We start from the raw sequence: 26,989 nt of genomic DNA on the forward strand, positions 1-26,989 counted from the left end.
ATAAAAACAAACTAGACCATTGTTACTCAAAGTATAGTTTGTGAACCAGAGCAAACCTAACAACTGTCCCTAGTCTGTGGTGAGCTAAGTATAAAAAGTGAGAGTAAATGTTTTAAAACTTTTATAGCAATTTGACATTATTGTGGCTTTTTATTGTATTTTATAAAAGTATCATTTCACAGTGGGTTGAGGGAACAGCCTCTGGTCCTTGGCCACAGAGTGTTTGAGAAGCACTGCTCTAGATATCAATAATGAGGTGAGGGAGGGTGTGTAAAAAGTTAAGACTCATTGAGGTCACTGATCTCTTTGGGAGGACAATAAGCAAATTCAGAATTTGTTAGAAAAAATTATGTTTACGTATGCATGTTAAAAATGTAAAGGTATCTAGTGTAGATTAGAAACCAGAAAATATATATTTTTAAGTAGCAGAGGAAAGAAAGGGACTATAAAGAGTAGAAAACTTTGTCAACTAATAGGAGGGAGGAAAGAAAACAAACAGTAAACAAAAACATGTAGTAAAGTGGTAGAAATAAGTCCAGATGTATTTGTAATGACAGTAATTGAAGCTATCCTGTATGTGTTGGACATATTTCATAAAAGCTTTTATAAAATGCTAAAGTAACAAGATTGAGAACAGGATTGTTTTTTCAGAATGCATGTATGCTAAAAAGTGCCAAGTTTGTGGGGCAATAAGGAAGAAAACTTTGGAGCAGCACTATAAATAGTGACTAGAATTTTGTTGACCAGTTCTTAAGCATTCTTGTTTTATATTAATTGTAACCAGAAACACCGTTATTATTACTTCTGGTGATTATGTTGCTATTAATCATCCCTCTGTTCATATTACTTAAAGTGACTTCAGCCACTGTGGGTCTGAAAGCTGAAAGTACTCATTTGCTCAGAACTTTTGCCTCTTTGTTCATCTGCTTCTTGAAAAGGTTTTACTCATTTCTATTGAGTTTTTAGGAACCTAGTGAATCTCAATTATATAGGACAAGGAGTTTAGTCTCTCTACCAGGACGTGTTTGGAAACCACTTAACACAGAAAATCTTTCACTAAAATATGCTTTGGGTTTGAATCCTTTGTTCAACCTCTGCTGACATTATTAGAGAGTGATATGTTCTTACTTTATGTAGTAAGATTGCATTTATTTGGCATATAAACAGGGAACTAACTCATAGCTATTCAGTAGCAATGCAGGTGAAGAGATTGAATAAATGATGAAAGTCTTCTGTTTGTATTTGCAAAAGTCATTCATGATTTTTTCCTGTTAATAAATATCAAGTAACTACTATGTGTCCATTATTAAACTAAGCACTTTGTGATACAAAAGTATTAAATATGGATTCACAAACATTTTTTTTTTTTTAGGTGAGATAAAACAGTATATATTCCAGAAGAGTTCCAGTTTACAGATGGGTTTAGTTTGAAAGTAGTTTTTGATGTCAGTTATTTAGGTCTTGCAGATAACACAGGTGAATTATAACAGAACCTTAAATAATCTGAAGAGCATCTTTGGAAGAGGTGCTCTTTTTAACGTTTGGAGACTATGGAGAACAGAGAGGAACACTATTGTGGCTTGAAGTTGGAGTGAATGCAACTTGGTGAATAAGGCTAGGTGGCTGGGAGGGATTTTTTTGGGTGGATTGAACTGCTAGAATGATATTTGGGGGAGCATAAGGAGTAAGAGGCTAGCTTCTTAATCAGTAAGCTGGAAACCTTTCAGATCTCAGTTTAGGAGTTTTGCCTTTTATATAGACATGTAAGACTATTTTTGCCTGGCTTGCCTTTTGTTAGCTACCCTTGTTTTTGGGAGGATGCTGACAACTTACCTGGGTTGAGTATATACTCCTAGTGGTTAAGAATACAAGGTTTTGGAGTCAGATTGAGGTGAGTTTAATTCCAGGCACTTCTGCAATTGCCTATGAGAGAGATCTTGAGCAAATTAAGGCATCTCTGAGTCTTTCTCCTCTTACAAAGAGAACAATTTCTACCTCATCAAAAATTGAGGATGAAAAGTGATAATGTATTGTATACAGCCTGACACATGAATAGAGTTCAATAATAAATGGAAACTACTTATTAGGCTCTAAATCCTATGGTAAGAGGGATTACCTCTTTAACATTATGTCCCTTGTATAGTACCTTGCACAGCATATATTATAGTAGGTATTCAATAGAAATTTGTTAATGAGTGTATGTGAATGCATGCTGTATTTGGGACTATCATAGCAATAATTGAGAATAAACATCTTGAAGGGATGGTATTTCTCTTTCTTAATCCTGCTTTACCCCTAGCCCCAACTTCTGGGGTTTTATTTTTAAAGATTTTATTTATTTATTCATTTGAGAAAGAGTGAGAGAGGTGAGTAAGAGCACAGCTTGAGGGGAGAAGAGAGGGAGAAGCAGAGTCCCTGCTGAGCAGGGAGACTGATTAGGGCTAGATCCCAGGACCCTCGATCATGACCTGAGTTGAAGACAGACAGTTAATTGACTGAACCACCCAGGCACCCCTCCGGAGTTTAATTTTCACATAACTCATACTGTCATAATAACCCTAACTACTGTGTTATTGACAAAGTGTAAAAAGCCTTAGATTGTTAAGAATTCTTTTCTCAGACTAAAAGCTATAGCAGCAATATCTCCAAAGTCCAGTAGATGGCAATGCTTTCTCATTCTAATGGGGGAAAAAATAAGCAGGAGTAGAATCCAGTAAAAAGGATCAAATCTTTTTGAAATGACATTTTTAGGAGATTGAAATAGCAATTTGGTGATTAATTTCACAAACACAGTCATATAACTTGATCATCTCAGGTACATAGCTGAGCCTAGATTAAAAACATAGGGAATAAAGGGGAAAGGAGAAAAAATGAGTGCGAAATATCAGAAAGGGAGACAGAACATGAGAGACTCCTAACTCTGGGAAACGAACTAGGGGTGGTGGAAGGGGAGGTGGGCAGGGGGTGGGGGTGACGGGCATTGGGGGGGGGCACTTGATGGGATGAGCACTGGGTGTTATTCTGTATGTTGGCAAATTGAACACCAATAAAAAATAAATTTATATAAAAATATATATAGGGATAACAGCAAGTTTCAGAATCTGTTTTGAGAACCTGTACAGGGATGTCTGGGTGGCTCACCCATTGAGCGGCTGCCTTCGGCTCAGGGAGTGATCCCGGGATTGAGTTCCTCATCGGGCTTCCTGCTTGGAGCCTGATTCTCCCTCTGCCTATGTCTCTGCCCTCCCTTCCCTCCCCCTACCCCTCTCTGTGTCTCCCATGAATAAATAAATAAAACATTTTTTCTTTTTTTTAAAAGAACCTGTAAAAATGAAAATTCCTGATTTTATATTTTTCAAGTTATGATACTCTTGAAAAATAGAAAATCTGAGTTTCAATTTCAGTTAAGATGTTTCCATTTAGTTAACTTTATTAGAACTGAGAAATTAAAAAGATGGCTATTTCCTCTTGCTAGTCAAATTAGTGTACACTAACTTATTTCCAAAGCATGTCTCACACAATACACAAGCAGAACATTCAGAAGTAGGGATTAAGTGTCCCAAGTAGCCTATGTTTTAACAACAAGGAAAGGGATTGTGGTATAATGTTGTCCAGGTCTTCCATCATCAAGCAAAAGTTGGAAAATCATAACAATAGGCCATTCCTACCCACAGTCAATTCAGCTTTCCCTATGCTAACCACCACTCCCTCATTGCAAAATGTAAGAAACAAAGACAAGAAATCTTCAGGGGCTGTTTCTAATAGCTGCCTGCTTTGTTATAAAACATCTAGATTTCTGAGCTTAGTTTAAATCTGGATAAAACTTCGTTTCTGAATTATTTGAGCAGGTGTAATATCCTAGTAACAGTGTTACTTACACCAGGTAGATAGCTTTTGAAAGCTACCATTGCCAATTTTCATTTACTGAGTACCTACTACATGTCAGACGCTATACTAGCTACCTGCGTGTTTTTTATTTAATCTTGTGTAATAACTCCATGAGGTGGTTATTATCCTCATTTTATAGGTAAAGTACCCTAGAAAAAAACAAACTACTAACCCAAGATTACATAGTTAGGAAGTAGCAGAACCATGACAACTTAAAGCTAGGTCTCCTTTACTCAGAGGTGTTTTCTTTTAACCACTACATTATATGCCATCTGCGCGTTTCTTCCCGCTTCATATAGCCTGTTCAAAGTACTAGGTCTCTGTATTTGCATTTATTTAAGCAGAAATCACCACTATGTGCATTGTGAGAATTAATTGAGAGGGTACATCGGAAAGTGCTCTGAATGATATGAAGTGCATTATTGTACAGACTCTGAATTTTTTTTGTAGAGTGGGCATGCAATGCCCATGAGGCCATAAACCCACTGAAGTCTACAAAAGTTCCACGTATTAGTCACTATATTTGGCTTCTCTTGAGTCCTTTTTCTTTTTTTCCCCTTTTCTCTTGGATCAAATTAACTTCTGACAGATGTTTGGAAAATCATCTTATCCTGTAATTCATATTTATAAATCCTCCTGCTACAGTGTGGTCCCCATTCTCTCTCTTCATTGAAGCCAGAAAATAATCTGGGAAATTGCCACGTTTCCTGTTACGAATTTGGAGGATCTTGTCTTCTTAGCACAATTTTTGAGCTTTTCAGAATTTCAATACTGGAAAACTCAAAGCCAGGCATGGTTCTTTGTATAGATGTTTTGGATTCTTGAAAAGTAAACAGAAACAGAGCTACAGACTTGTCCTCACTAGGGGATTCAGAGAGTTTAAAATTTTGAAAACTTGTTTTTACTATTCTCTTTTGGATTTGTGGTGAGGGCATGCTTAACCTTTGTTCCTCCCTCTGATAGTCAGTTTCAGTTTAAGTATTTTTTTTTTCAATTTTTATTTATTTATGATAGTCACAGAGAGAGAGAGAGAGAGAGACAGAGACAGAGACACAGGCCGAGGGAGAAGCAGGCTCCATGCACCGGGAGCCCGATGTGGGATTCGATCCCGGGTCTCCAGGATCGCGCCCTGGGCCAAAGGCAGGCGCCAAACCGCTGCACCACCCAGGGATCCCAGTCAGTTTCAGTTTAAATTGTTCCACAAAGCTGGGAATCCTGTCTCCCTTCTCCCTGTCTCCACTAATGTTCATCAGTGTGATGCCGCTACAGCCTTCTCTTCTCCTCTCACACATACAGTACTTTGAGTATGCATCTTTTCTCTTCTTCTGGGCATAAGCTCCTTTCTACTGAAGTTGTGTCTTACTTTTGTGAGTCTCAGGATTTAACATAGACTTCCTTAGTAAATATTTTCCCGCAAGTGAACTCCATCTACTAGGATCACACCATTCCTATCTCTACTCAAAAATAGACTTTCAGGTATATTTCTTCTTGTCATGGAATAGCATTGATGGCACGTAAGTCCACTTCATACTTGCACTGTGTGACTCTGATTGTAATGCTTTTTTGAGGGTAGTTTAAAATATGAACAAGGATTTCTTTACCATATTGAATTAAAAGAAGGAATTGATTTTAGTTTTACGATCTATATACCTTTGCTTAACAGTACTTCTTCCTCCTCCCCCCCCCCCCAAAGATTTTATCCATTCGTTCACAAGAGACAATGAGAGAGGCAGAGACATAGGCAGAGGGAGAAGCAGATTCCCTGCGGAGAGCCTGATGCAGGACTGGATCCCAGGACCTTGGGACCATGACTTGAGCCAAAGGCAGACACTCAACCACTGAGTCACCCAGGCATCCTTATCAGTATTGTTCTTATTTCTCATTGCTTCTCACTATTTTGAGGCAGAGAACTTCTGTGATCTCAAACCTTAGACCTAGTCTAGAGGAATAAATATTCAGTTCTGGTTTAGTTTTTAAGAAGAGGTCTTGCCTTTCCTCCTAAAAGCTCGGCTTCTTGGCTTCCTCAGAGCTCAGAGGCAGAAGGTACCAGATGTTTGAAGGTGCTCAACAGAGATACTTGCACAATTTTTTTCAGTTTAAACTTGACTGGCAATTAAAAGTGTATTAAGGTCCAAACGGACTATACACATAGAAACACAAGCTGGCTGTTGATCTTTCAGGTAGCCATTTTAAGACAAGTTGTACAAATAAATACTGTATTTTAAGATAGATACTGATTGCATCTGAAAATATGCTCAATTAGCAATAATTACACCTCTGATAAACCTTATTGGCTATGATACTGCCACTGCAAAGCTGAAAATATGCTCAGGTAGTAGAATGAACCATTGTTTTTTTTTCCCTTGCCAATCATAATTTCTTACTCTACCTAAGTAAGTAGAAAAGGGATTATTTGCAGAGCTCACTTAATAGTTTTACGAATAACATTTAGAACACTGTCAGTTCTGGTAGGGAAAGCTTTTGGTGGAGTCTTTAAGCTGTTTTCCTCAAGCTTCCACTTGGCCTTTGTCTTCTCTTGAACACGTTATTTTTGCATTCAGAAATAATCCAAGTCCACACATCCACTCTGTATTTCCATATATCCAGTCTAGTATCAAATTGCTTGGATGTTTCAGAAACATGTTTGCTCTACAAGTCCCAAACTGAGCTCAGTTCCCCTCTCCTTCTTGAAAAACTTCTTCCTCTTGTGTTCCTTAGTTTATTGAATGGTACTGCTATCCATGTACTGTCTCAAGTCAGAACAGAGGAATCAGCCCGGATCCCTCCCTCTTTTTTCTTGAATGACTGTTTATGGTATCTGCTAAATATCTACTTTCATACTTCTTGCATTGTAGCCAGATTTATCTTTCGAAAATGCTGGTCATGTCCCTCTTTTATTTAAATTATTTCAGAGTAATTACTGACTTATAAAGTCTTACTGTATGATCTGGTTCCTGATTTCTAAGCATTGCCACTCATAACTTAGATTATATTTCTATAGAAAGGCTTTCCATGATGTACCCCTAAATCTGGCCTGGGGTATATGCTCCCATGGCACCTCGGATTTCATTTTCCTCATCACTGACCCTTACCTGGATATATTCTGATTGTCCATTTGCTCATCTCTCTTTCTTACTAGACTGTAAGCTACGTAAGGGCAGGGACAGTGTCTGTCTTCATTACTAATTTATTCCTAGCGCTTAGCACTGTGCCTGGCATACAGTAGTAATACAATAAATATTTGTTGAATGAGTAAGTGAAGCTTCTGTAGTAGCAGATCATTAAACATTCTAATGGGATACACTAGCTGGTTGTCATCATCTGTAAGGCTTATTACTCAAAATTCTAGTTCTGTAGGTTTAAATAGTTTCTCACCATTTCTGCATAGACATCTGTCATTTGCAAATTATTATATTTTAAATGGAATTCTTCATTTTTCTCTCCAGGCTTTCTATTCTTTCCAATTTGCCGCATCTTTTAAAAAATATTTCCCCGTTTATTTATGGCTCCAGTATTGCAGTTAGACTTGATTGATTTCTTTCTTTTATCTACTCTGTACAGTTCGCCACTAGACTCTTTTGAGTCCTTTGAAATAACTCCTATCCACGGCTACTTTTCCATCTCTGTTGCCATGCATGATCCAAGCTCAGACCGGCACCCCCTTGAGGCTGGATTACTGTAGTAGTTTTCCAGTGGGCCTGTGGACTCTATAGTTTTTTTGTATCCACCCTGTGTTATTCACCACCACCTGATTAATCTTCCTAAGGCATACTTTCATTTTTTATTCCTTTGCTTAAAGGTTTTGTAGGGTGACTTCTCATTGTCTGTTAGATGTATCTAATCTCTGACTTGTTTTTTCCCTTCTTTCCATCAGCCTAAATTCAGTCAGTAGTACGTATGATACTCTACTTGTGCTTTTATTTCTTTCTTTTAGTGTTTGATCTCTCATTATCCCTAGTACATGTGGATTTTTGGAATACCCTGCCAACTGGTGTTTGGACATTTTGTTTTCTCCAATGCGTCATGTTTGTCATTATCAGAATAGCTTTCCTTAAATGCACCTCTGATCTTATGCTATACATTCAAAAACCTCTCATGAGTCCTTATTTCCTGGAGATTATCTCTGCTTTTTAGCATGGCATTCAAGGCTTTCTCTACTCTGGCCATCCCAAGCTACTTATTCAGCCCTGTTTCCCATTATTTTTCTTTCTGGGGTTCCAGGTAACTTCCACATCATGGAAGCTGAACAGATTGGACCACTGCTTTATTTTCTCAACATGCAGCTTGTGTTTTCCCCACTGTCATGCTTTGGCTACAAGAGTTCAGACTCTGTAGGACTTTCCTTCACTGCCATTCAGCTTTTTAATACTTCACAGTCCATCTCAATTACTGCCACCCCTAAAACCTTCGATGTTCCTGCTCCTTCTAGATGGAATTTTTACCACATCAGAACCCCTGCAGCTATTTCTTTTGTAACTTTTCCTATGGCACGTTGAAGTTTTAACTTCACTTAGAACCTTAACTGGGTTGTATACATCATAGTATACTGGGTTATATACTTTTATAGGGATGGTAGCAATTGCTTGACACCTTGTATGTATTAGGTATTCGGTAAGCACTGAAATAAATAAGTATGTGATTAATACTCGTTGCTTCATAATCAATTATCCTGTCAAATGGATTATTTCAGTATAACTTATAATTCTAATAAAGTTAAGGACAGTGTTGTGACTGTGATAGTCACTAAAAACTCTCAAAATGTATAGTAACATACTTCAAAAGGTGACTTGTCCAATGGTCTACTACAGGGGTAAGCAAACTGTAGTCTAGCACATGGTTGTTTTGTATGACTTATGAGCCAAGAATGGTTTTTACATTTGCGAAGAATTTGAAGCAGAAAACAAAGAATATGTCACAGAGATGACATGTAGCTGGCAAAGCCTGAAATATTTACTATTTGGCCATTGACATGAAAGTTTGTTGACCACTGATCTAGAAACACACCTGATCATCTGCCTGGAATTACTCCTGCTCACTGAGTATGTGAAATTAATCATCTGTTTTCTTGAACAATTTAATAGGCACTCACCCAGCCTGGTGCCTATTCCCTTCCTTGAAAAAGCATTGTTACGCCTGGCTTTAGAAGAATTTTGAGTGACATGTAAATCTCCTCTGGGCTCTTTGGCACTTGGCAGTATCTCACACAGATAACCAGATACAAATGAGCCATTTCTTTCCATTATAATCCTTCCTCAGAGGTCTTTCAGGATCACACATCTGGTGAAGTTAGATGTCATTCAGAACAAGGCTCTTAGCATATTTTAAGAATGTTAATTGCTAAGTGGTGGCTGAAGCAGAAGGGTTTAATAATGTTCTTAAGTTGCCTTAAATGTCCATGGACCCAGAATTTTAGAACTGGAAAGGTCTTAGAGATCAAGTATAGAGTGGTCATTAAGAAAATGGGCTGTGGAGCCAGACTGCATGGCTCTTCTACTTAATCCTTCTTGTGTCTCAGTTTCCTCACCTTTAAAGTGGGGATAATAATAGGCCCAGTTTCACAGGGTTGTGTGAAAAACATGTTAATAACCCTTATCATATTTAAATTGTTAATGTTAACTTGGAAAAGAACACTGCCTGGCTTACTGTAAATGCTCATAAATGTTATTGTATGTGTATTGCTGTCATTTTTTAAATTATTGTTTTTATTACTGGGAGTGCATCTCATTTTATAGTGAAGGAAACTGAGGCCTAGAGGAGTTAAATTGTTTTCCTCACTTCTGTGACAGGCAGACTGGATTAAAACCCAGGATCCTGGCTTTAATTTGAATGTTCCTTTTCTTGCTATAATATATTGCTTTTAGTTGTGTGTTAGTGGGTATGGATGATTTTTTAATAGAAAAAGATGTATCCAAAAAAAAAAAAAGGAAAAAAATGTTTCCCTCTGCATTCACTTAGCCTGATGTTTTTGAGGTGCATCCATGTGAGCACGTGTCAATAATTCTTTATTTTCTATGGCTAAAAATACCTCATTGTCTTGAATAAATCTCATTTTATTTAGTCATTCATCCATTGATGGCTATTTGGGTTGTTTCTACCTTTTGGCTGTTGTGGTTAGTGTTGGTATGAATGTTTGTATACAAGTATTTGTTTGAGGACCTATTTTCGTTTCTTTTAGGTATATACCTAGGAGTGGCTTGGCTGTGTCATATGGTAATTCTGTGTTTGACTTTCTGAGGAATTGCCAAACCTTTATTTTTTATTTATTTTATTTTTTTTTACGGTGGCCAACATTTTACATTCCCATTAGCATTATAGGAGGGTTCTAATTTCTCCATGTCCTTGTAAACATTATTTTGTTTTTTTTTTTCTTAATTAAAAAATTGTGGGATGCTTGGCTACCTTAGTCAGTAGAGCATGTGACTCTTGATCTTGGGGTTGTGAGTTCAGTGCCCACCTTGGGCATAGAGATTACTTAAAAAAATTTTTTTTTGGTGGGGGGGAACGCCTGGTGGCTCAGTGGTTGGGTGTCTGCCTTCGGCTTAGGGTGTGATCCCAGGATCCGGGATCGAGTCCTGCATATGGCTCCCTGTGTGGCTCCTGCTTCTCCCTCTGTCTGTGTTTCTGCCTCTCTCTCTGTGTGTCTCTCATGAATAAATACATAAATCTTTAAAAAATTTTTTTTTTAATTTTGACTATTTGTTGGTTTGTCTATTATACTTATTTTAGTGGGTATGAAGTAGTATCTCATTATGGTTTTGATTTACCTTTTTCTAATGACTAACAATGTAGAACATTTTTTCATGTGCTTGTTGGATATTTGTATATCTTTTTTTGGAGAAATGTCTCTAAGTTCTTTGCCCATTTTTAAAGTGGATTGTTTGTCTTTTTATTGTTGAGTTGTTAGAGTTCTTTGTATATTTTAGAGTGAGACCTTTATCAGATACGTGATTTACAAATATTTTTGTGGGTTGTTTTTTCACTTTCTTATAGTGTCCTTTGATGCGCAAAATTTTTAATTTTGATGAAGTTAAATTCATTATTCATTTGTTGCTCATGCTTTTGGTGTCATACCTAAGAATCCACTGGCAAATCTGAGGTTATGTATTTTATATACCCCCATGTACTTTCTTCAAATAGTTTTAGGGTTTTAATTCTTACAATTAGGCCTTCGATCTATTTTGAGGTAATTTTTATATATGCTGTCAGGGATGAGTCCAAGTCATTCTTTTTTGCATATGGTTATCCAGTTGTTTCAGCATCATTTGTTGAAAAGACTATTCTTTTTCCAGTGAGTAGTCTTGATACCTTTGTCTAGAATCAGTGGACCACAGGTATGCAAGTTTATTTATGGACTCTCAGTTCTAGTCCGTTGATCTATATATCTACCTTTTATGCCAGTACCACACTATTTAGGAAGGCAGCTGTGCTCACCACTATACCACCAACACCTGCTCACTATTTTGATCACCATTGCTTTGTACTATGTCTTGAAATTGGGAAGAGTAACTTTACCAACTTGGTGTATTACATTGATTTTCATTTATTGAACTGGTCTTACATACCATAGATAAGTCCCACTTGTTCCTGGTTTATAATCCTTTTTTAAAAAATTACTTTTAAATTATGGTGGGATATACGTAATACAAAATTTACCATCTTAACTGTTTTAAGTGTGCAGTGTAGTGGCATTAAGTATGTTCATATTGTACTACAGCCATTACCACCATCCATCTCCAGGACTCTTCTCATTTTGTAAAACTGAAAAACTACCCCATTAAGCAATAACTCCCCATCTCTTCTTTCCCCAAGCCCTTGGCACTCACCCTTCTACTTTCTGTTTCTAAAAATTTGATTAGGTACATTATATGAATGGAATCATACAGTATTTGTCCTTTTATCTCTAGCTTATTTTACTTATTTTTTTGGCTTATTTTACTTTTTAAAACATGAACCATCTCAAGGGTCATCTGTATTATAGCATGTATCAGAATTTATTACCTTTTAAGGCTAAATGATATTTCATTGTATGATTGTATCATGTTTTGTTTATTCATCTGTTGATAGACACTTGAGTTGCTTCTACTCCTTGATTATTGTGAATAATACTCCTCTGAACGTGGATGTACAAATATCTTTTTGAGTCTTTGCTTTCAGTTCTTTTTTGGTATATACATATACCTAGAAGTGGAGTTGCTGGCCAAATTGTTTTAAGTTTTTTTTTTTAATTAAAGATTTTTATTTTATTTATTAGTTTGAGAGAGAAAGAGAGAGAGAGAGCGCACATACACATGAGCAGGAGGAGGGGCAACAGGAGAGGGAGAAGCAGGCTCTCCGCTTGAGCAGGGAACCAAAGGGGGGCTCCATCCCTGCACTCCAGGATCACGACCCGAGCCTGAGCTTAAGCAACTGAGCCACCCAGGTGCCCTGGCTGGATTAGCTTTGCTAGTATTTTGTTGAAGATTTTTGCATGTATATTCATAAGGGATTTTTGCATATATATTTATAAGGGATATTCTTGTGCTGTTATTGTCTGGCTTTGGTATCAGGATAATACTGGCATCATAGAATGAGTTAAGAAATATTTCCTTCTCTTTCATTTTTTTGAGAAGTCTTTGAGAAGGATTGATGTTATTTTTTCTTTAAGTAATTGATAGAATTCACCTGTCAAATCATGTGGTTCTAGGCTTTTCATTGCTGGGAGTTTTATGATTACTGATTTCAGCTTCTTTAATTGTGTTATGACTTTATTAAATTAACATTTATTAGCCACAGCACCACAGAGTGCTGGTTGGTGAACCATGGTTCAGCAATAGAGCATGAGAGATACTGAAACAGAAAATTTTTTTACTTACAAGTCCTAGAGGAATTACAGGGCATGCATTAAGGAACCATATAAGGAGGTCAAGGCAGAGTGTAGAGAGAGGCAGGATCTGGAGTACAGTGCCTTTGTTATTTAGGGTTTGTGGGTGGAATATTTTGGAGTTACTGGGCTAGGGCTAGATTTGGCAGTTCAAACCAAAAGAGCAGGGTTTTGGTAAGCTCCACCAAGAATTTTTTCTTTTTCTCTTTTCTTTTCTTTTCTTTTCTTTTCTTTTCTTTTCTTTTCTTTTCTTTTCTTTTCTGTTCTGTTCTGTTCTTTTCTTTTCTTTTCTTTTCTTTCTTTTCTTTTCTCTTTTCTTTTCTTTTCTTTTCTTTCTTTTTTTCTTTTCTTTCTCTTTTCTTTCTTTCTCTTTCTTTCTTTCTTTCTTTCTTTTTTTTTCTTTTTCTTTCAGATTTTATTTATTCATGGGACACACACAGACACACACAGACACACACAGAGGCAGAGACACAGGCAAAAGGAGGAGCAGGCTCCATGCAGGGAGCCTGACGTGGGACTCGATCCCGGGTCTCTAGGGTCACACCCTGGGCCGAAGACAGGCACTAAACCGCTGAGCCACCCAGGCTGCCCCCCAATAATTTTTTCTAAGGGGCATTTAGGACATAAGCGCGGGGAGCCAGGAGAGACCGTTGATCCCAAAGTCCTATCGTCAGTTCTTGTAAGCAGACTTACATTGCTTGTGTCTCTGTGGCCTGCTATTTAGGACATGTGCTTCCTTGAGAGGTCTCGTCAGTTTAAGGTCTTTGCAGGCCCCTTGGCCAAACAAAGTAGATAGTGAGGCAGCAATACTAGGGAATAGTTTAGCTAATCAATGACTTTACTTATCTCAACGACTTGCTGTAGGTCTGATCAGATTTTCTGTTTTTTCTTGAGTCATTTTGGGGAGCTTTTGTGTTTCCAGGAATTTCCATTTTATCTAGGTTATCTGATTTATTGGCATACAATTGTTTATAACATTCTTCTATAACACTTTTTATTTCTATAATAAGATTGGTAATAATGTTCCCATTCACATTCCTGATTTTTAGTGATTTGAGTCTTCTCTCTGTTTTTTTTCCTTAGTCTAGATTTGAGGTCTGTCAGTTTTGTTGATCTTTTCAAAGACCTGACTTTTGGTTTTGTTGATTTTCTCTATTGTTTTTGCATTCTCTATTTCCTGGATCTCAGCTCAAATATTATTTCTTTCCTTATTTTGGGCTTGGTTTGTTCTTTTAGTTCTTTAAGGTGGAAGGAAGATTAGGTTATTGATTTGAACTCTATTACTTCTTAAAAAAGTAATGTAGATGTTTACCACTGTAAATTTCCCTTAGCCTGTTTTCATTATATCACATATGTTTTGGTATGTTACACTTTCATTTTTGTTCATCTCAAAGTATTTAATAATTTTCCTTGTAATTTGTTCTTTGGCCCACTGCTTGTTTAACAGTGTGTTGTTTACTTTGCAGTTCTTGGATTTTCCAAATTTCCTTCTGTTACTGATTTCTAGTTTCATTCCATTACAGTCAGATAAAATACTTTGTATGATTTCAACTTTTAATAATTTATTGATACTTGTTTTGTGGCTGAACATATGGTCCAGCTTGGAGAATGTCCCATGTACACTTGAGAAGAATATATGTATGGTTGTGTTAGGTGGAACATTTTGTTTGCCTCTATTAGATCTAATTGATATATAGTATTATTCATGTCTTCTGTTTCCTTGTTTATCTTTTGTATGGTTGTGCTTTCCATTGTTAGGTGGGGTATTGATATCTCAGTTTTAGTTTTTGTTTTTTTTTTAATAAAATAATTTTTATTGGTGTTCAGTTTACCACCATACAGAATAACACCCAGTGCTCATCCCGTCAAGTGTCCCCCTCAGTGCCCGTCACCCACTCACCCCCACCCCCCGCCCTCCTCCCCTTCCACCACCCCTAGTTCGTTTCCCAGAGTTAGCAGTCTTTACGTTCTGTCTCCCTTTCTGATATTTCCCACACATTTCTTCTCCCTTCCCTTATATTCCCTTTCACTATTATTTATATTCCCCAAATGAATGAGAACATACACTGTTTGTCCTTCTCCGATTGACTTACTTCACTCAGCATAATACCCTCCAGTTCCATCCACGTTGAAGCAAATGGTGGGTATTTGTCGTTTCTAATGGCTGAGGAATATTCCATTGTATACATAAACTACATCTTCTTTATCCATTCATCTTTCGATGGACACCGAGGCTCCTTCCACAGTTTGGCTATTGTGGACATTGCTGCTAGAAACATCGGGGTGCAGGTGTCCCGGTGTTTCATTGCATCTGAATCTTTGGGGTAAATCCCCAACAGTGCAATTGCTGGGTCGTAGGGCAGGTCTATTTTTAACTCTTTGAGGAACCTCCACACAGTTTTCCAGAGTGGGTGCACCAGTTCACATTCCCAAAACAGTGTAAGAGGGTTCCCTTTTCTCCGCATCCTCTCCAACATTTGTGGTTTCCTGCCTTGTTAATTTTCCCCATTCTCACTGGTGGTGTGAGGTGGTATCTCATTGTGGTTTTGATTTGTATTTCCCTAATGGCAAGTGATGCAGAGCATTTTCTCATGTGCATGTTGGCCATGTCTACATCTTCCTCTGTGAGATTTCTCTTCATGTCTTTTGCCCATTTCATGATTGGATTGTTTGTTTCTTTGGTGTTGAGTTTAATAAGTTCTTTATAGATCTTGGAAACTAGCCCTTTATCTGATACGTCATTTGCAAATATCTTCTCCCATTCTGTAGGTTGTCTTTTAGTTTTGTTGACTGTATCCTTTGCTGTGCAAAAGCTTCTTATCTTGATGAAGTCCCAATAGTTCATTTTTGCTTTTGTTTCTTTTGCCTTCCTGGATGTATCTTGCAAGAAGTTACTGTGGCCAAGTTCAAAAAGGGTGTTGCCTGTGTTCTTCTCTAGGATTTTGATGGAATCTTGTCTCACATTTAGATCTTTCATCCATTTTGAGTTTATCTTTGTGTATGGTGCAAGAGAGTGGTCTAGTTTTATTCTTCTGCATGTGGATGTCCAATTTTCCCAGCACCACTTATTGAAGGGACTGTCTTTTTTCTGGTGGGTAGTCTTTCCTGCTTTGTCAAATATTAGTTGACCATAGAGTTGAGGGTCCACTTCTGGATTCTCTATTCTGTTCCATTGATCTGTGCGTCTGTTTTTGTGCCAGTACCACACTGTCTTGATGACCACAGCTTTGTAGTACAACCTGAAATCTGGCATTGTGATGCCCCCAGATATGGTTTTCTTTTTTAAAATTCCCCTGGCTATTCGGGGTCTTTTCTGATTCCACACAAATCTTAAAATAATTTGTTCTAACTCTCTGAAGAAGGTCCATGGTATTTTGATAGGGATTGCATTAAACGTGTATATTGCCCTGGGTAACATTGACATTTTCACAATATTAATTCTGCCAATCCATGAGCATGGAATATTTTTCCGTCTCTTTGTGTCTTCTTCAATTTCTTTCAGAAGTGTTTTATAGTTTTTAGGGTATAGATCCTTTACCTCTTTGGTGAGGTTTATTCCTAGGTATCTTATGCTTTTGGGGGCAATTGTAAATGGGATTGACTCCTTAATTTCTCTTTCTTCAGTCTCATTGTTAGTGTATAGAAATGCCATTGATTTCTGGGCATTGATTTTGTATCCTGCCACGCTACCAAATTGCTGTATGAGTTCTAGCAATCTTGGGGTGGAGGCTTTTGGGTTTTCTATGTAGGGTATCATGTCATCGGCGAAAAGGGAGAGTTTGACTTCTTCTTTGCCAATTTGAATGCCTTTAATGTCTTTTTGTTGTCTGATTGCTGAGGCTAGGACTTCCAGTACTATGTTGAATAGCAGTGGTGAGAGTGCACATCCCTGTCTGTTCCTCATCTTAGGGGAAAGGCTCCCAATGCTTCCCCATTGAGAATGATATTTGCTGTGGGCTTTTCGTAGATGGCTTTTAAGATGTCGAGGAAAGTTCCCTCTATCCCTACACTCTGAAGAGTTTTGATCAGGAATGGATGCTGTATTATGTCAAATGCTTTCTCTGCATCTAATGAGAGGATCATATGGTTCTTGGTTTTTCTCTTGCTGATATGATGAATCACATTGATTGTTTTACGAGTGTTGAACCAGCCTTGTGTCCCGGGGATAAATCCTACTTGGTCGTGGTGAATAATTTTCTTAATGTGCTGTTGGATCCTATTGGCTAGTATCTTGTTGAGAATTTTTGCATCCATGTTCATCAGGGATATTGGTCTGTAATTCTCCTTTTTGGTGGGGTCTTTGTCTGGTTTTGGAATTAAGGTGATGCTGGCCTCATAGAACGAATTTGGAAGTACTCCATCTCTTTCTATCTTTCCAAACAGCTTTAGTAGGATAGGTATGATTTCTTCTTTAAACATTTGATAGAATTCCCCTGGGAAGCCATCTGGCCCTGGACTTGTCTTGGGAGGTTTTTGATGACTGCTTCACTTTTCTCCCTGGTTATTGGCCTGTTCAGGTTTTCTATTTCTTCCTGTTCCAGTTTTGGTAGTTTGTGGCTTTCCAGGAATGCGTCCATTTCTTCTAGATTGCCTAATTTATTGGTGTATAGCTGTTCATAATATGTTTTTAAAATCGTTTGTATTTCCTTGGTGTTGGTAGTGATCTCTCCTTTCTCATTCATGATTTTATTAATTTGAGTCTCTTCTCTCTTCTTTTTAATAAGGCTGGCTAATGGTTTATGTATCTTATTAATTCTTTCAAAGAACCAACTCCTGGTTCTGTTGATATGTTTCACAGTTCTTCTGGTCTCGATTTCGTTGAGTTCTGCTCGAATTTTAATTAACTCTCTTCTTCTGCTGGCCGTGGGGTCCATCTGCTGTTTTTTCTCTAGCTCCTTTATGTGGAAGGTTAGCTTTTGTATTTGAGTTCTTTCCAGTTTTTGAATGGACGCTTGTATTGCGATGTATTTCCCCCTTAGGACTGCTTTTGCTGCATCCCAAAGATTTTGAACGGTTGTATCTTCATTCTCATTAGTTTCCATGAATCTTTTTAATTCTTCCTTAATTTCCTGGTTGACCCTTTCATCTTTTAGCAGGATGGTCCTTAACCTCCACGTGTTTGAGGTCCTTCCAAACTTCTTGTTGTGATTTAGTTCTAATTTCAAGGCGTTATGGTCTGAGACTATGCAGGGGACGATCCCAATCTTTTGGTATCAGTTCAGACCCGATTTGTGACCCAGTATGTGGTCTATTCTGGAGAAAGTTCCATGTGCACTTGAGAAGAATGTGTATTCAGCTGTGTTTGGATGTAAAGTTCTGTAGATATCTGTGAAATCCATCTGGTCCAGTGTATCATTTAAAGCTCTCGTTTCTTTGGAGATGTTGTGCTTAGAAGACCTATCGAGGGTAGAAAGAGCTAGATTGAAGTCACCAAGTATAAGTGTATTATTATCTAAGTATTTCTTCACTTTGGTTATTAATTGGTTTAAATATTTGGCAGCTCCCACATTCGGGGCATGTATATTGAGGATTGTTAAGTCCTCTTGTTGGATAGATCCAAGAGTATGAGATAGTGTCCCTCTTCATCTCTCACTACAGTCTTCGGGGTAAATTTTAGTTTATCTGATATAAGGATGGCTACCCCTGCTTTCTTTTGAGGACCATTTGAATGGTAAATGGTTCTCCAACCTTTTATTTTCAGGTTGTAGGTGTCCTTCTGTCTAAAATGAGTCTCTTGTAGACAGCAAATAGATGGGTCCTGCTTTTTTATCCAGTCTGAAACCCTGCGCCTTTTGATGGCGTCATTAAGCCCGTTCACGTTCAGAGTTACTATTGAAAGATATGAGTTTAGTGTCATCATGATATCTATTCAGTCCTTGTTTTTGTGGATTTTTCCACTGAACTTCTTCTTAAAGGGGAGTTTTAAGAGTCCCCCTTAAAATTTCTTGCAGAGCTGGTTTGGAGGTCACATATTCTTTTAGTTGCTGCCTGTCTTGGAAGCTCTTTATCTCTCCTTCCATTTTGAATGAGAGCCTTGCTGGATAAAGTATTCTTGGTTGCATGTTCTTCTCATTTAGGACCCTGAATATATCCTGCCAGCCCTTTCTGGCCTGCCAGGTCTCTGTGGAGAGGTCTGCTGTTACCCTAATACTCCTCCCCATAAAAGTCAGGGATTTCTTGTCTCTTGCTGCTTTAAGGATCTTCTCTTTATCTTTGGAATTTGCAAGCTTCACTATTAAGTGTCGAGGTGTTGAACGGTTTTTATTGATTTTAGGGGGGGATCTCTCTATTTCCTGCATCTGAATGCCTGTTTCCCTTCCCAGATTAGGAAAGTTTTCAGCTAGGATTTGTTCAAATACATATTCTGGCCCTCTGTTCCTTTTGGCGCCCTTGGGAACCCCAATTAAACGTAGGTTTTTCTTCCTCAGGCCGTCGTTTATTTCCCTTAATCTGTCTTCATGGTCTTTTAATTGTCTGTCTCTTTTTTCCTCAGTTTCCCTCTTTGCCGTCAACTTGTCTTCTATGTCACTCACTCGTTCTTCCACCTCGTTAACCCTCGTCGTTAGGACTTCTAGTTTGGATTGCATCTCATTCAATTGATTTTTAATTTCTGCCTGATTGGATCTAAATTCTGCAGTCATGAAGTCTCTTGAGTCCTTTATGCTTTTTTCTAGAGCCACCAGTAGCTGTATAATAGTGCATCTGAATTGGCTTTCTGACATTGAATTGTAATCCAGATTTTGTAACTCTTGGGAGAGAGGACTGTTTCTGATTCTTTCTTTTGAGGTGAGGTTTTCCTTCTAGTCATTTTGCTCAGTGCAGAGTGGCCAAAAACAAGTTGTATTGGGAAAAGGAGAAAAAGGGAGAGAGAGAAGGAAAGAAAAGAGAAAAAGAAAAAAGAAAAAAGGAAGAAAAAAAGGAAAAAAGAAGAAGAGAAAGAAAAAGAAAGAAAGGTGAAAAAAGGTGGGGGAAGCAATCAGAAATCAAAAAGAAAAAAAAACAAAAACCACGGGGGAGTATCTTCTGATTCTGTATACTATAAGTCCCTTGACTTCCCTTGGAACTTGTCCGTCTAGCTGGTCTTCTGGGGGAGGAGCCTGTTTTGCTGATTTTCAGGTGTTAGCACTTGGGGGAGCTGCTCTGCCCCCTGCCTGGTGCAGGGCTCAGTGGGGGTTGTTTACCCCGTGAGGCACCAGGAGGAACAACCACAGTGGCAGCGGCCAGCTCTGGATTCAACTCCTGCAGTAACTCTGGAGCTCTCCGTCTGCAGGGCCTGGATGCTCGGGGGCGGGGCCGCTGATCTGCTCAGCTCGGGGCAGGTGCGTCCTTGCTGTCCTGGGCCCTCCCGGCCTCTGCCTGTCCTGGGGGAGGCGGGATCCTGGGCTGTGTCCCGGCGCCCTGTGCTCCGAAGCCTGCGCTGTTGGATTCGCGCCCCCGGGCTGCGCAGCCCCCTCCGCGGAGCCGCCGCCCGAGTCCCTCCAAGCTGCTCTGGGTCCCGCCGTGCGCGCTGCAGCCCTTAGGGAGCTCGGCGCACTCTCCTGGGCGCGCAGTTGCTCTGTTACTGGCCCCGGGAACCCGAGGGCATCCCCGCCCTCCTGGGTCCTGCTCCAACTCCCTGCGGGCCCCTTTCCGCCCGGGAAGGTCGGTGCAGCTCCTGCTCCTCCGGGACGGGGCTCTCCTGTCCTGGGGACACTCGCCCCGGCCTCAGCCCGGCTCCTCGCGGGGCCCCTCCCCCTTGGAGGCCTTTGTTTCTTTATTTCTTTTTCCCCGTCTTCCTGCCTTGATAGAAGCACGAACTCTTCTCACTGTAGCATTCCAGGTGTTCTCTCTTTAAATCTCAGGCCGAATTCATAGATATTCAGGATGATTTGAAGGTTATCTAGGTAATTTGGTGGGGACAGGTGACCTGGGGACCCCACTCTTCCGCCATCTTGCCCCTCCTCCAGTTTTGTCAGTTTTTGATTCATATGTTTTGTTATGTTGTTAGGTGCATATATGTTTATAACCATTTATGTCTTCTTGACCTTTTCTTCATTGTACAATGTCCTTCTTTGTCTCTTGTAATTTTTTAAGATTTTATTTATTTATTTATTTATTTATTTATTTATTTATTTATTTATTTATTGAGAGAGAGAGAGAGAGAGAGAGGTGGAGACAGGCAGAGGGAGAAGCAGGCTCCATGCAGGGAGCCCAACGTGGGACCCGGTCCCGGGTCTCCAGGATCAGGCCCTGGGCTGAAGGCGATGCTAAACTGCTGAGCCACCTGGGATTCCCTGTTTTTTGTTTTAAAGTAACTTGTCAGATATTAGTATAGCCACTCCAGCTCTCTTTTGGTTACTACTTACATGGAATATCTTTCTGTCCTTTCATTTTCAACCTATTTATGTTTTTGTTTCTAAAGCACGACTCTTGTAGACAACATATCATGAATTACTAAAAGGAAATCCAGGGGTACCTGGGTGGCCCAGTTAGTTAAGTGTTTGCCTTTGGCTCAGGTCATGATCCTGGGTCTTGTACCTGCATCAGGCTCCCTGCTCAGTGTAGAGTCTGCTTCTCCCTCTGCCCCTCTCCCTGCTTGTGCACGCGCTCTCTCTCTCTCAAATAAATAAAATCTTAAAAAAAAAACACCCCAAAATCAATAAGCCAATCTCTGCCTTTTAATTGGAGTGTTTAATTTTTTTACATTTAATTACAAAGACAGGACTTCTACTTTTGTTTATTTCTTATATCTTTTTTGTTTCTGTATTCTTCTGTTACTACCTTCTTTTGTGCTGTATGTCTTCTCATGTAACATTTTGATTTCTTTGTCATTTCCCATGTATACATTACAATGTATCTTTTAGTTATTTTCTTAGTGGTTGCCCTCAGGATTACAGTCAGCATCTTAATTTATAATCATATAGTTCAAATTAATACCAACTTAGTTTTAATATTATACAAAAACTTTTCTTTTATATAGCACTATACGCCACCTTTATGTTATTGTCACAAGTTACATCTTTATAATATGTGCCCATCAAGATAGATATACAATTGTATCATGTATTTTTCTAATTGATTGATTTTAAATGCTAAACTGATATTGTATTCTTAGAATAAATTCAGTCAGTAATGATGTGTTACTCTTGTATCTTTATAATGTATTACTGCTTCAATTTGCTAAAATTTCATTAAAGATTTCTGTATGTGTATTCAAGAGGGATATTGGGGATCCCTGGGTGGCTCAGCGGTTTAGCGCCTGCCTTTGGCCCAGGGCGTGATTCTGGAGTCCCGGGATCGAGTCCCACGTCGTGCTCCCAGCGTGGAGCCTGTTTCTCCCTCCTCCTGTGTCTCTGCCTCTCTCTCTCTCTCTTTCTATGTCTATCATAAATAAATAAATAAATCTTTTTTTTTTAAAGAAGGATATTCAGTCTGTGTGTGTATGCGTGTGTGTGTGTGCATGCGTGTGATGTCTTTGTCAGGTTTTAGTATCAGTAATGTTGATCTTATGCGTTGGAAATTGTTCTCTTTTCCTCTATTTTATTTTTTTTGTGTTAAATGGATGTTATTTCTAAATGTTTGATGGAATTCATCAGTGAAACTATCTGGACCTAGACTTTTTTGTGGGAAGCTTTTCAATTATTTATTCACTTGAACAGTAGACACAGGGTTATTCAAATGTTACTTCATTTCAATTTTGGCATGTTGATTTTTTTCAAGGAGGGAGTCTGATTCATTTAGATTGTCAAATATGTTGGCATAAAGTTGTTCACATTCCCTTAATTAACCTTCTAATGTCTGTGGCAATGCACTTTTTAAAAAAGGCTTATATTAGCATTGTAGCAAACATTTATATAGTGCTTTTTTTTTAACATACTTCTCACTTTACAAATATTGACACTTAATTCCCACAGCAATTGGTGAGGTAGATAATGTTATCATCTCTATGTTCTAGATGGAAAAAACAAACCAAAGTTAAGAGAGTTAAGGTGCCTTGCTCAAGATTACAGAGCTGGTATATTAAGAGCTTAAATTGTAATCCAGGTGTCTGGGTCCTGAGTCCTTTTTTCTTGACTATTGCTTGCTTTGCATTTCTTAAATAACAGATACCTGTTCTGTTCTTCTTGTGGAATTTTGTTGTATTCTTTCTGGTGCTCCTACCACATTTATTCCACTGAGTGGAAATATTTGCTTCTGGTATTACTAATTAGAACCTGAAATGCCTTTCCCCATAAAAACATATAGGATAGCCACACATGCTTGAAATATTATTGGTTTTTTTTTAAAGGTTTATTTATTTGAGACACAGAGCATGCAAATGGGGGGGGGAGCAGAGGGTGAGAGAATCTCAAGCAGATACCCCACCAAGTGAAGAGCCTGATGTGATGCTCAGTCTCATTACCCTGAGATCCATGACCTAAGCCAAAATCAAGAGTTGGGTGCTTAACTGACTGAGCTACCCAGGTGTCCCTTGAAATATGATTGTTAATATTCTTCAGTTACGTAATATGTTAAAAAGACTTTTGGGGCTTCCCTGGGAATTTCACCACAATTTATAATGTGAAGCATGGTTTCTCTAGGTAAATATTAGAAGATATTTTAAATTCACTTACTTAAATTGTTAAACTTCAGTTATATGGAAATTGTACTTTTTGGAATCCTTAATTATTTGAATTTACTGAGGGGGTTTCTAAATCATAATTTTTAGACGACACACAAAAAGATTAATTTTTACACATATTTTGTTTTACTTTCATTAATTTGTTGATTAATGTCTTTCAGGGATATCCAAATGCTCAGAAGAATATTCTTCTTCAGGTGGATCAGAACTGTGTTCGCAATTCTTATGATGTTTTCTCTTTGCTGCGGTAAGAAACTTCTTAGACCTCCTGCATTTTCTAAAGAATCTTCCTCATTTTGAGTTTGTGACATTTTTGTGTGAGGAAATGTATGGGAGCTTTAGAAGCTGTTATTCAGGCTTAGCATTTTTTAGTGAGAGCTTCATAAATTTTGTAGCTACAATGATTTAAGTTTATCTCTTTCACAAAGCCTTTGGAACGCCATTTCCTTTCTCTGGACAGTGGGAGAGAATGATTGGAAGCCAGTGATCTTTTAACAGGGATGTGAGCTGTTTCTGGTTTTCTGTACTATAAAGAACAGCAACCCGAGGTACAAAATTTAGACTTATCAAAATCTTAATGACTACAGCATTACTAGAAAAGCCCTCTAATAGCCCCAGACATGGCTTAAGAATTTTGACCTGCTGTTCATTTTAAAAGAATCATGTTGGCAAGGCAAAGGAGCTTTGCATGAATCTCATGCTCAGAGGCTTAACTAACTGCCTTAACTCTATATTTTCATAATGTCTGGGTTTAATTTTGAAAAATTTCTAAATATGTTTTTAATTTTCAATGTGGTAGATCATCAAGGACATTTTCCCAGGAGGCAGGCAACCAAAATAAATGCAATTCGAAATAAAGGTAACAGTGACACTCAGCCTATGTTCACCCTACTCAGACAGATGGTTCATTGAAATTTGATTTTGGCAGTATTTTTCTAATGTTTACATAACACATCATAAATTTCAGACCATTAGACATCCTCAATATATCTACTAGAGGAAGAGTCCGGGAGGATGGTTGGACTCTTGTCCAATTGGATGATTGTTTACTTTATAAACATAATGAAATGGGCCTTTTCTTTACAAATCTTGAATCTTATTATACATGCTGATAAAGTTTGGTCACATGGTCTGTGTAAATTGCTCTTAGGAGACAATGATTTCAATTAAAGTAACCACAGACATTTGATGACTTTTGATTATTATCTGAGAGGTGCTCTCACTTTGACTTCTTAGGATATGTAAGAGAATAGACAGGACTTAGTAATTGGATGGTGGAGATAGAAAGCAGGAGGTGTCAAAATATATAACTCATATTTTTGAGTCTCTTCAGTGTGGGACTACATTGAGTTTTAAGTATTGCAGAGAGGAATGTACAGAAATAGTTTGAAATGTGAGTAAGCTATTAATATTTCTTGACCTGTGTTGCTCATGAAATGGAGGTATAGCTATTAATATTTTAAAGATACTGTCCAAGTGTGAGATGATGTGATCTTATTAGAGAAATCATTGGAATCAAAAGTAAAATATGAAGTCAGTGAAAAGAGAATTTGGGAAAGATAGCATCATAGAATTTAAGGGAATAGAGATTTAAGCTGTGTTGAATGCTCTGTGACGAGACAGGAAAATAACAACTGCAGAAATGCTGTAGGATCTTGGGAAGCAACCTGGTACAATAGAGAATGCTTTGGTTAAATTGACCGTGACTTCAATTATCCCTGGTTTATCCGAATTCATTTAACTTTTCTGATTCTTCTAAAAGGTAGAGACAGTAAATATAAATTTGTGTAATTTACAAACATTTCCACGTTTATTATCTTTTGCTCTTATAAATTTTTTTGTGTTCAAACATCAGGGATCAGTCTTTCTCTTCAGTGTAGAAGCTGAGGCCAAGAGGTAGTGTTACATGATTTATCTGAGAGCACACAGCAAGTAAGAGCCAGACCGGAGGTTGGTATGAAGGTTTTCATCCAAGCAAGTTTTGTCAGAGTCTTATTTACCTTCTTAGATTGGTGGTTATGAGGTGATTATAAGGTACACATAGCGTAATGACAGAAAACTTTCTGAAAATCATAGAGCCCTCCATAAATTCAAAATCATCAGGTAAATTTGGGAGTTGCTCAATTATTTAACATTGATTCTTACAATGATATGTCTCTTGGAAGTCTCATTTCTAGGTTGCTTTCCAGATTCCTCAGTTGTGTCAGCAGTTTGATTTGCCTTATTAACAGTGGCCTTGTCGTTAGCCTTGAGTAAATCATTTATAGCTGGTAACATAGATGTACTCTTGAATCAGATCAAGTGTCTATTTATCAACCAAATTACCTGAAGCCAGAGAGTTACTCTGCTATTAGAAACTTTATATTATATTCGTCAACATTAATGAGTACACGGAACTTTCTCTGAGAATTCTCTTAAGCTTTAGTAACCATCTATTTGCTAAGTCAAAAGCTCTTCTCACAGTTCTTGGCATGATTTATGCTTGCTGGGAGACTTAATTTTGTGCTGATCAATTTGTTCAGTTTCCCTTCTTTAACTCAGGCAACAATGTACCCTGATGGAGTATATTTGAAAAATATACATTTTCTTTCCTTGATGCCTTTTTTGATGTGTGAAATTGTTACTTCTTGATCTGTAATTTTATGTGAAAAAGTAGAATCTGAATTCTTTAATATCACTTAACTTCACAAATTCTCAGTGCCATTTGGAATCAGGATTAGAACCTATGTCTCTTGATTTTGTTTTTTGAGAGTATATTCTAGTTAATAACTAGAATAACTAGAATACACTGTGTTGTGCCACTAGGATGAATATTTCCTTCCACTTTTTACAATGTGAATGTTATAGAAAAATAGGAAATTTTGACTAAGGCAGGGATTTTGCAGCACCTATGACCAGAGCATTAGAGGCCCTTCAGGTGGATGTGTTGTACCATTTTTAAGAAAACAGTGACCTGAGATTTTATTCAGATTTTTCTGCCACTAGTTAAGAATGTAGACTGATTTCAATGTTAGCAAAATAATATCTCTTTCCAAATTTATATTCAGTGTGTGTGATGGTAATTATATTTTTCCTCCTTCAACCCTTGGAAATTCCTGGATTAAGGGATAGTTTTCATGTAAGCAGACATTTAATTAGGAGCCAATTTACTCGTTACATTTGATGCCTTAAATTAGGATGTTCACCACAAGGTGTCAATGTTGTTCTTTAACTGGCATTTGAAATTTCATTTATTTTATGGTTTTGAGGCGAGAAAAGTTGGATTATACATTACAAGGGAGCATTTATTTTTAGAAATTAACTTTTTTTCTCTATTATTTCTTCAAAGTTAAGGAGTTTCTAGGCTTATTAGATAACTTTCTCCTTTTGGTTCTGTTGATTTAAAAAAAAATCCTATTGGTGATACAGAGTTATTGAAAGATTAAAAAGAGAAAGAGTGACATGGTTGGGTGCACAATTTACATTTCTGACTGTGGGGATGGCGTGGAATCAGTGGAATGGGGCTAGAAGCAGGAGACATCTATAATCCTATTTGTTCTTTGAAATTAAAAGATTGCTTTTGATTTTTAAAGGTCATTTTCCCCTCTTTCATACTTCCTCAAAAAGGTGGCTCTACTCTAGTGAGATGAGAATAATTCTGG

The 26,989-nt window shown here is 37.9% G+C and overlaps 1 protein-coding gene and 1 pseudogene across 6 annotated transcripts in view; one reads left to right on the forward strand and one right to left on the reverse strand.

Moving 5' to 3' along the window:
* The window catches only part of UVRAG (UV radiation resistance associated), a 312,994-nt gene that overhangs the window by 65,729 nt on the left and 220,276 nt on the right, over window positions 1-26,989 (forward strand). For all 6 annotated transcript variants that reach the window (XR_012015697.1, XR_012015696.1, XM_072794671.1 and 3 more), the window contains exon 6: window positions 23,510-23,595. Coding sequence is in view for 4 of the 6 variants with exons in the window: in XM_072794671.1 (XP_072650772.1) it covers window positions 23,510-23,595 (86 nt within the window). In the remaining 2 variants the exon portion in view is untranslated. The remainder of the gene's footprint in view (window positions 1-23,509; window positions 23,596-26,989) is intronic.
* Window positions 6,075-6,206, reverse strand: LOC140615658 (U4 spliceosomal RNA; annotated as a pseudogene).

This window comes from Canis lupus, chromosome 23, assembly GCF_048164855.1.
Source record: "Canis lupus baileyi chromosome 23, mCanLup2.hap1, whole genome shotgun sequence".
NCBI classification, from domain to species: domain Eukaryota; kingdom Metazoa; phylum Chordata; class Mammalia; order Carnivora; family Canidae; genus Canis; species Canis lupus.